At 35.5% G+C, this 10,800-nt stretch overlaps 1 protein-coding gene across 1 annotated transcript; it reads right to left on the bottom strand.

The window, feature by feature from the left end:
- On the bottom strand, positions 344-8,651 carry LOC109360597. The gene is made up of 12 exons (XM_019605599.1): positions 8,449-8,651; positions 6,693-6,762; positions 6,552-6,616; positions 6,378-6,452; positions 5,870-5,950; positions 5,208-5,369; positions 5,020-5,118; positions 3,545-4,941; positions 3,136-3,356; positions 2,899-3,047; positions 2,255-2,293; positions 344-2,164 (listed from the first exon to the last, which is right to left on the bottom strand). The coding sequence occupies exons 1-12, from the start codon at positions 8,569-8,571 to the stop codon at positions 713-715; spliced, it is 3,933 nt and encodes a 1,310-aa protein (XP_019461144.1). The 5' UTR covers positions 8,572-8,651; the 3' UTR covers positions 344-712.

Here is a 10,800-nt window from a genome sequence, read left to right as displayed (position 1 = left end):
TGATTATCCCTCCCAATAAATGTCGCTTACAAAAATCAAATCATTGATCTTTTGATGTACATTGAGATCTAGCTAAGCCTCGCACTACTAAACCCACACATTGTTGGTCCTTACCTTATTTAAATCCTTATATTATTGTGTTTTCAATCTTATCTTAAAATTAAATTCCAGTTTAGTTACCAAAGTATTTAGATCAATTAATTAAAGCAATTAAAAAGGTGCTACAATTTTTGTCCGATTCAAAGTTCATACACTTCTCTACCCACCAAAAAATCATCAACCCACTTGTTTACAATAAAACCAAGAGTATTTAAAGATGCATAAGTGATGGAGAATATCCAAGAGGTATAAAAAGTAATAAATTGTACTCCGGCAGTTCTCATCATAAAATATCCACAAGCACATGCTAATGTTGGCCTAAATATCCCAAAATTTCTCTAATGTTCACTACCAGGTTACCCATATAGTTCCCCTTCTTATTTCTCTAATGTTAACAACCACATGCTATTTATAATTTGACACAGTGTATACCAGTAGCCGCATTAGCACACCAAACACTTTATTTATATGTTTATTTTCAATCTCATCTCAAGACTCAGTCATTTTATAGGTGATTTTGGTGCATAACTATTCAACACCATTTACTTCGGCAGAGTTTTCAACAACTTTGCTGGCAGGGTGATCTGAGGACTTTTTAGGCTTTATTATAACTTCATTGTGCATTGCTGACAGAATTGTTCTTGTTAACGCCTTGCATGTCCATAGGGGAGTTTGTTATGTTATTAATAGGACCTAAGGTCTGAGAGCTCAACTGTGGACTTTCTGGACAAGGTTCCGGAATACCAGCACTCGTGGCGGCATGAATTGCTCCTGAGCTCATCTGTTGCAGGCTCATCGGAGTTCGTTGACTCATCTGTTGAGGGATTGCTTGCTGCTGAACTTGTTGGTTCATTGGTGGAACTCCCATTGTAGACTGTGATCCCACCTGTGGTGTCGAAACAACTGCATCCAACTGTGAATTTCTTTCTTGCTGTTGTAGTTGCTGCTGCAAATGATGTTGTAAATGCTGTTGTTGCTGCTGTAATTGCAACTGATGTTGGTTTTGCTGCTGTTGATCTTGCTGCTGTTGATTCATATAAGGATTCATCCCTGCCATTAGCTTTGGTGGACCCATAGGTCCAATTGCTCGCTGCAGCGTATTAATATTTGCCCTATTCAGAGACTGGGACAACATAGAAAAACCAGCACCAGCAGGGGTAGAATGCATTTGTCTGGCCCCTGAGATGCCAGCTATGCTAGACTGAGGTGACCCCAACATGCTTCCATGATTCTGTGCTATTCTAATCCTAGATGCCAATAATTCGGCCTGTGACTGAGTCATGGTTCCGGATTTAAGTTGTTGGCTTAATGCATTAGAAATATTTGAAGCCTGGTTAAGATTAATTGGGTTCTGACCCATACTTCCCATGCCAGACATAGACGTCATTGGTGTCGAGATTCCAGTTCCTGCTAATCCTCTTGCAGCCCCAATTCCGATAGGATTGCCCATTGGGCCAAGCCCAACTATGCCATTTCTCAGGTTGCTCATACCCACAGCTGTTCCAAGACCCATCATCATTCTCCTCTGCATTTGTTGCTGCCCTTGCTGCTGTAACATCTGAAGCTGGAGAGGTGAAGGCTTGTTGAACATGTTACCCAATGGACTATAGGAGTTCTGCCCAACTGCGTTTAAGTGTGAAACCTGATTCTGCCCAAGCATCATAGATCTCTGGAGGGGATTCTGCTGTTGAAGGAGATTGTGTTGATTCTGTTGCAGCTGCTGTTGTTGTTGTACTGCTTGTTGCGAGTCCAGTTGCTGCGGCCTCGACGCCATTGAAACACCAGCGAGAAGTCCTTGAGACATTTGAAAGACCTGAGGGTTTCCAGGTGGCAACATCCTCTGGTTTGCTACAAGATTCTGAGGCATGTTTAAAGAAACATTACTAGCACTGGCTGCTTTTCCAACTTCATTGGAAGATTGACCTGGAAATCTTTCACCATACTGCTGCATTTCACCTAGAGAGTTATTAGCAGGGAGACTAGATTGATTGCCGGACGGAAGGCTAACCCGGTTTTGTTTGACTTGGACTTGGTCATCTTCCTTCACATATCCTTCACGTGCCATCTGCAGTTGGGAGATTAAAGTATTAAGAAAAGGAAACAAATAGACAAAGACCTTTCTTAACGTGGTCCCAACTCAGATAAATAAACTTACCGGTGAACAGAACTGTTCAGCAAGCAAATCCGCAGCATGCTAATCCACAAATTGGCAAAATAAGTTAGAGCAATAAACTTTCAGAAACTCTCTTATATAGTATTTCAATGATAGGAAAATGAAATACCCATGATACTAACTGACAGTTCAAAAACTTTTAGTAGCGATTAGCAATTTATTGGTCCATGATGACCAAAACGCCAAGTCAATGCTGAAAAATAAAGGAAATATCCACACAAAAACAATCTTTCCAAATCAAAATAACAACGGGGATTACAGTTGTGCCTTAGGGAAAATTAGAGGCTGTAGAAGATGAACAAGATAAGTGTGCTGGGGAAATGAAACTCAATGTTGATATATGACAGTAACAGAAGGTTAAATTGTACATGAAGGAATAGTAGCAATGGGATAAAATGGCAAAGGATCCCACCAAAAAGGTCCCAGCCACAAGATTTAAAAAGTTGATTAAAGAAAGAAAAGAACCTATGATATATTGAAATGAATATTTGAATGGTTTAACAGAGGATAATATGATAAAAGGTGAACAATAGCTCAAATCATAGAAGCATTATGCATTGAATTAACTTCAAATGTTAATCCTTAATATCTATCAGGAAAAAGATTATCGCTACAGTGAAACTTACAGTGTTGGGTAATGTGGGAAGATGATCCTCTGCATCAACAAAATCATCATCATCAATGTCCCCATAATGCATAGCCACAGTACCATCAAATGGCTTCTCAGACATTATCATCCTAGTTCGCAACCTAGGAACTACAGAAACAACATTTCCTGCAGAATAAAATAGAACTTTTGACGACAAAGAAAGAGAACTTTATATTGGCAAGAACAAAAAGACTAAGTACAAATTTCAATAAACCTTGAACTACACGCTCCGGAAAAAAGAAACTTAAGTGTCTCGTTTTGCACACGTTTGTACTGCCACCTATGAGTGACTTTGACAAAGAAACTGTCTCATCTATTATTCCATCACTATTCATTGCATTGGAGAGACAGGCCACCAAATGCTGCTGTGAATAGGTATTCTGCTTTCTCATGGGATAATCGTCACCCTTGTTCTTCTTTGAGTTAAGTTGATGCCTGATAGAAGTCCATATGTTATATGTAAGAACAGAAAACTAGACTTCATGAAATTTGGAAACAGAACAAGATAAGACTTCCAATCCATACCAAAGTGGTAGCAAAAGGCTAACATGTAAAAATAAATCATATTAAATAAAAAGTTAAAATGATAATGACTTGCACACCTCTAAAAAATTAAAACATACCTCATTGTCACCATTTCAATTTTTGAGAACCTTTCAAGCATTATTTGTAGACCTTGATCAACCACAGCTGAGGTCCCAAGTGAGGGACTATTTGCATTCAACGTGCCACCAGTACTAACACTAGCAGGAGAACCAACTCCACTTACAGCTGGGGTCTTCGGAAGGGAATTAGATCTCCGTTTTGCAGCTAGTTGTGCCTGGTGTTGCCTTTGTGTAGAATCATTAGTGTTAAAAGGCAAAGATGGAGCTCCAATAGCAGCATGAGCTGAGGAAATTGCTGTCTTCTCCTTTTGTGTCACTCCAGGTGCATTAGTCACCGAAGATGGTCCAAAACATGGTCCAACCAAGCCATTGGAAAAATCCCCTGATTTTGAAGATGACGGGGAGTGAGGTAATGCCCCAGTAGATAAGCGGGGACTCTGTACTGGTTTCCTTTTCTGAAGCTGATCATCTTTTCTTGCTTCTTTCTCCATATGCTGACCCACATTATTCCATGTTGTCTGAGAGAAATTAGATCTCATGAATCCATCCCGTGGCAACCTTTGCTGAAACCGTAATTGTTGAGGGTCCAAATTGCTTGTCTCCATTTTCATCTCACTTTTATTGCGGTTTATCTCTGCAGCATCTAACTTTTCCATTTCAAACTGTTCTTCCTTGGCAACTAATCTCATTCCCTGCTTACTAGAAGTAAACTGAATAGCTCCTGTGTCTTGATTTATGCCCCCTTCAAAAACATGCTGAGGAAACTTCTGAATGCAACCACTTCCATAAATTCCTCTGGCCATTGCTTGCTGTTGTAACAGGGTGCTCTGCCAATTCATATCTGACCCTTTAAGAGCTTCAACATGTGATCCTACTTGCTTCTGTTGCATTGCATCAACACCTGTAGATGCCTGCTTCATTCTTTTTGCAATATTGGATAAAGGTGATGTTTGTCCATCTGGATTCTCCCTTTTCTCAAGAAGAAATCCATTTGAGTTTGCATTATTGGTATATGAAACCATGACATCCTGCACAGTAGGAGAAGCTACGGATGATTTCGTAGCAGAAACTGATCCATGCTCCTGCACACTTCTTGGGTTTCCAGCTTCCATTTGATAACTTGATTGATTGGACATCATGGAATAGCTTGGGACAGAGGAATCTGGTAATATACTCCTGGGTCTAAAATCCGTTGCAATGCTTGGACTAAAATTTTGCATAACTGAGTTTGCAAAAGTCTGCTGCACAATAGCATTAGGTGCAGGGATTCCCGAATCAGACAACCTATTAGTTGAGCTTTCAGGCACTCTATCTATGCATACTTTCTTCCCATGACTTTTATTACTAGAAGTAACAGAAAACTCTGGCATATGCCTTAATCGCTTTCTCCGCGAATTACTCAGACTTAAACTGAGCTGCAACATGAAGTTCAAATCATTAAGATGCATATGGCCAAACAGTAAGTTCATCAAGAGAATCTATATTATTTATACCGTAGTAGGAGCTGGACTTTCACATAGCCGATCTAACTTTGGAGTAGGATCTAGATGAAGTTTTGGTTGTAATGCTTTCACTATCTTCGATTCAGCTTCCTATTATCAACTTGAATAGATAAGTGACATAAATTCCCAAGAAATCATAAGCATAGGAATACATTTCATCCATGTTAGATGATACTCACCATTAGGTCACCGTATGTCCAAGACTTATCAGTAATTGATGAGATGTCCTTCACAATATTCTCCAATGACATCTTGAGGCACACTTTATTAACAGTTGGAGAACTGTCAGCAGACACAACACCTGCCCCCCTTTCAGAAGAGCATCTTCGGTAATCACGCACCTGGAAAGTTACAGAGTCAGGACAACGCCAATAGAAGTAGATATCGAATGGTGATGAAATTTGTAAAAATAAAACAAAAAAAAAACATGGGAAGAATGCAAAATGGAAGACATGAAGATCTCTGTAAACAAAAGAAAGGAAACCAAAATAAGAAAGGAGAAGGAGAGGGAGCAACTTGCTAAAAGAAAAGAATGGAAAAATTCCATGAAGAACAAGCAACTTGCAAAGAAAAAAGGATGGCGAGAATACAAAACGGCACATAAATCATAGAAGCTTTCCACAATCAAAAGCAAGAAAAGCAAAAGAGATGTCAATACGAAAGAGGTTCTCAGGCACTTGGAGTATTAATTACTACCCAGAGGCTATCTTCATGAACAGTAAATAATGTATCTCAAAGCAAATACCAGAAGAAAGTGCCCGTAATAGTTTTACAAGAAAATAAATTGAAATTTAAAAATTACCTTTAATAGTAAAGCATAACAAAAACAAATAAAGCTCACCTCACATATAAGTGCTCCATCAACATATTTGGCAGGAATGTCATCCAGAATATCTCCAGGCAAATGACCTGACTCAATGGCCTCCAAAATACAACATTATAAAAAAACATGAAGGTAAGCACATGCAATGCTTAACATATGTAGACAAACCAAAAAATGCTAACAAATTAATTAAGATGATGAATATATCAAAGAATTTGAAGCCACCCAAGGAAATGGCACAGACAAAAGCACAGTTTCTGGCCCTATTCTATTTTCAGAATCCAGGTATACAGTGTATTGGTGGAAAGAAGTGGCTCCGGCCAGTGACGCTCAACTCAAACTAAGACACTCAATTACGCTAGTAATTTAGCATTGATTGAGCCATGCCACCAACCTCGAAAACATAGTATGAGACTTTTCTCAACTACATACAGCAATTGCTTTTATACATGTAGAAAGTGTTTCGCGTGATAGTAAAAATCAAAACTGAAAGAACAAGAAAACTATAGAATACTGAGAGACTTACCAGGAAAAGGCTTTCGGATGATCTATCATATGGGTTTAACAACTTTGGAAAATGTGACTGATTTGCTGTCTCATTCTGAAATTTACAGATTAAATAACTTAGAAACATACAAGAAGGAGCTAGAAGATTGTTTATCTTAGGTAAGTCATTCAACTTTAACTTGTTTTAACTAACCACAAAGGGCTTCACAATAGAATATCCATCTGGGAACAGGTTCAAAGTGAAAGAAGCTTCCCCTTCTGCCAACACAAGAAAACACCATAACAATCAGGATCTATACACAAGTTAAGTAGCCAATATACTTTGATGACTGACCTGCTAATGGCAGAGATTCAGATGAATTGGGATTCAGAGCAATGTTTTCACCAGCCTCAACAAGATCACTCTGCATAAAAAGGATACTTAAATCAATCAAGAAGTCGAGCTAAATACCAAAATATTGAACCATTAGAGAATTAGAGATTAGGGAGAATAGAAGATTAGCTTACGGTTCAGCAGTTAAGATAATAACAGAGAGTTAGCTAGTTAGTTAGTTATTGCACAGCTGTTATGTTACCGCTATCACACTTTGTTTAACTGTCATCTCTCATGTTAACTGTATAAGACCTCATTCTACTGAGGATCATTTAAGCTTTCATGATGAGAAGAGAACTTCACAAATTAGTTTCTTACTCTTTCTCTCTCTCGTCAGTTTTATCCCTTTACATGAACAAGTCCCAGTGTTTGCATTGACATTTTGATTGAACTTAGTCAAATTAAAGATGATGTGGCAGCTGATTTCAAATATAAGATAAAGCACACACTCCTTTGCAAAAGAAAATAACAAGCTACCAACCTCGTCATCTTATTCACCAATTAAACTCAAAACACCATGGGCTTCTTCAATTCTTATATATTCTTAAACCTCGTCCCCACAAGAATAAGTGATATGGATTAGTTGGATATTTGTATATGCCCTTCCTATGTCAGTCTATGCAATTTGTTTTCCTGCCTTTAAACTCTGACACTACCACAACATTAAAAAAACAATGGATTTCACTTGAGTGCTTCAGGTGTCATGTGATAGAAAGGTACCACTGAACCTTAAGGGGAAATTTGATCAAACAACTATAAGAGCCATAATGTTATATGACACTGAATGTTGGATGGTAAAATGTCAACAAAAGAACAAACTCCATGTAACAAAGATGAGAATGTTACATTGGATAAGTGGTCACACTAGACAAGACAGGATTAGGAATTAATGCATAAGCAAGAAAGTAGGTGTAGCTTCTATTGTAGAAAAGATGTAGAATTGTGTCTTAGGCTATTTGAACATGTGTTGAGGAGGCCATTATAAGCCTCAATAAGGAGAGCAAATCAAATGAAGTATAGTCCAATTTTAAAGGCAAGGGGAGGCCAAGAAAAAACCATAGGTTAAATGATTAAGAAATATTTAGGCATTAATGTTTATGCTCGATCCATAAAGACGACTCAAACTAGTTAGATTTATGTTTGATTATCATTATATTCAGCCACAAGAATATGGTAGAAATTAAAAATCATTGATAGGTTCTGTATTGCGGATACGGTTGCACTTACTTTACACGAAAGAACATGACGTATGAGAAATTTAAAATAAGATCAACGAAACGTTCTAAATTGCCTATACTATTGCAGTTAGTTGAAAATGCGGCATGGGTAAATGCCATCAACGCCATAAAATCACAATATTTTAGCCGCAATTTAGAAGCTTGAGTGATATAAGAAAACAATTTCAAAATGAAAAAATAAACCTTTTAAATATATCAGACCTCACATATAGTCTCCTCCTCATAACTACCCTAGTGCATCTAGCATATTGTGGTGTGTCATAATCTTAGTCACAAAGAAAATTATATTGATAGAAGCGAAGGTTCAACACAATTAAGATACCGCATTCACCATTTACAATTCTCTCTCCAAACAACAATATCATGCATGTAACAGCAAAGTAATAAACTTTTGAAATCAAAGAGAAAATCCCATAATTCAATTTATGGTTTTAGTCTAGAAATTGAAGTGAATTATAGCTGAATTGGAGATTTGTTACCTGGGGCTCTCGTGAATTGGACTTTGAATTTTGGGATTCGGTAGTGTCTGGTGGAAGAGGAAGAGAAAGGGGCTTGGGGTGATACCTGGTGCCATTTTTTGACACCTTGAAAGACAACCCCATTACAGTTTTCTTTGGATTTTTGGAAGAACGCAAAACCCTAGAAAAAGCACAGAAGGAACGACGTTGACTTTTTGCTACGCTGTCAACTCAATAAATAAGACACACAATTGTGTTGGGGTTACTTAGATGTGCTTACTGCTTACTGACTCAAAAACTGCATCACTCAATATATCATTATATATGGTTAGTTAAAAAAAATTAAGTTGAATTATAATAATTAAATATTTTTTTCATCAGGTATATTGAACAGAGTACACGGAAGACCCATTTGATTCAATTCAATTTTCTGAGAGTTAATTACACTGAATCTCCTGAGTTTTAGTGAAATTACACAAATTATCTCTCATTTTTTTACACCTATATAAACATTCATAGTTTTTATAATTTCATTACACTTATCATCCCCTGCATGATAAATAAGTGTAATATTTTAGACAAAAAATGTGATAAATGCAATTATGTTAAACCAAACATGGTATATTGTGATGAAAAATGCAAATAATATACAAACCGATGTATCTTTATTATTTTTGGTTATAAAATGCATCAACAATTTTAAAGACATATTGTTTGAATTGTTGTTATACTATATCGTAACGAACCAAAAATAATAAAGAGATATCAACTCATATATTATTTGGACTTGTCTCCACAATATTCCATGTTTTGTTTAACTTAATTGCATTTATCACATTTTTTATTTAAAAAATTACATTTATTTCTCATGCATGGGTAGTCAGTGTAATGAAAGTATAAAAATTAGGAGGGTCTGTATAAGTATAAAAAAATTAGGGGTGGTTTATATAATTTCGTTAAAACTCAGGGATGGCGATGTAATTTACTCAATTTCTTATTCAAGGAAAAGCGCTTTTCTGATATTTTTTTCCTAATATTTTCTTTTCTTTATTCATCATTTCCTCGTTTACTTTTATAGAAATTCGTCGTCCTTTTCTCATTTCTTGTTTGACTGATTTACTTTATTCATTGTCCAACTTTCAATTGTGGAATATCAAAATAATATATTAATTTTAAATAATAAAAATTAACAATTAAAGACATCAAAGAAAAATATGCATTTATTTAAAATATATCTTTTTTGTTAAAGACTTCAATTCATTTATTTGGTTGTCTTTGATGCTCAAAATGATATTCATGTAGTAGTTAAATCAAAATAGTTAAGATAAAACGAATAACTGATCAAACAAATAATATACATTCATTTTTCTGTATCATCAAAGTTATACTTAATTTAGAGATGGTTAAAAGTAGGGCTGGAAACGAGTTGAATTGAGGAGTTCGACTCGGTTCAACTCGATAAGGATTGGCTTAGCCCAAAACTCGACTCGAGTTTGATACGGGTTATTTTTTAGCTCGAGTTCGACTTAGTTAAACTTCACGAGTTGTTCAGATCAATTCAAATTGGTTCATTTGGACAACTCAAATAATTAATTCATTTTTAAAAAGTACTCCAAAAATATTATATATATCAATATAATATTGTTTATCTATCTATATCTATCTATCTATATATATATATATATATATATATATATATTAAAATAAATATAAAAATAATATATGAGTCATAACAAACATAAATATTAGTTTTTATATATATAATTATATCGAGTCAGCTCATGAACCTAATGATATGAACTATGTCCAATTCAAGTCTGACTAGTTTATTTAACAAACTCAATTTTTAGCTCAAGTTCAGCTCATTTGGTTCATGAACCAAGTTTATCAAGCTAAATAATAAATTGAGTTTCAAATGAATACCGAGTTGGTTCGGTTCATTATCAACCCTACTTGAGAGTTTTTCAAACATGAATGACTAAGACATTAATAATAAAATGTTGAAATTAACAATCTTTTCTTAGTCGCATTGAAATCAAAAGGGTATAATTTTTGCATATTTGTTATCAATATTAAATGATTTATAAAAATCTATAGAATTTGAGAACTTTTGCTGAAAAGTTTGACAAAAACAACCTCTATAATATATTTCATAAATATAAAATCATTATGAATTCAAATAAAGTAAAAGCATTATAAGTGATACCAATATCTATTATCTATAATTTTTAGAAGGACAATACAAATTGTATAAGGTAACAAAATATATTTTAAAAAAGTAAATAAAAAAAATTGAAAAAGAAACTTGGGGGCAGTTGCCCCATCTTGTCTCACCAAGCCGTGTCGCTGATTGGTAATTCAAATTTCATCCAC

The sequence above is a fragment of the Lupinus angustifolius genome, chromosome LG11, assembly GCF_001865875.1.
Source record: "Lupinus angustifolius cultivar Tanjil chromosome LG11, LupAngTanjil_v1.0, whole genome shotgun sequence".
Classification (NCBI taxonomy): Eukaryota; Viridiplantae; Streptophyta; class Magnoliopsida; order Fabales; family Fabaceae; genus Lupinus; species Lupinus angustifolius.
Note: the sequence above shows the minus strand (reverse complement) of the source record. Positions and strands in the feature narration are given on the sequence as shown.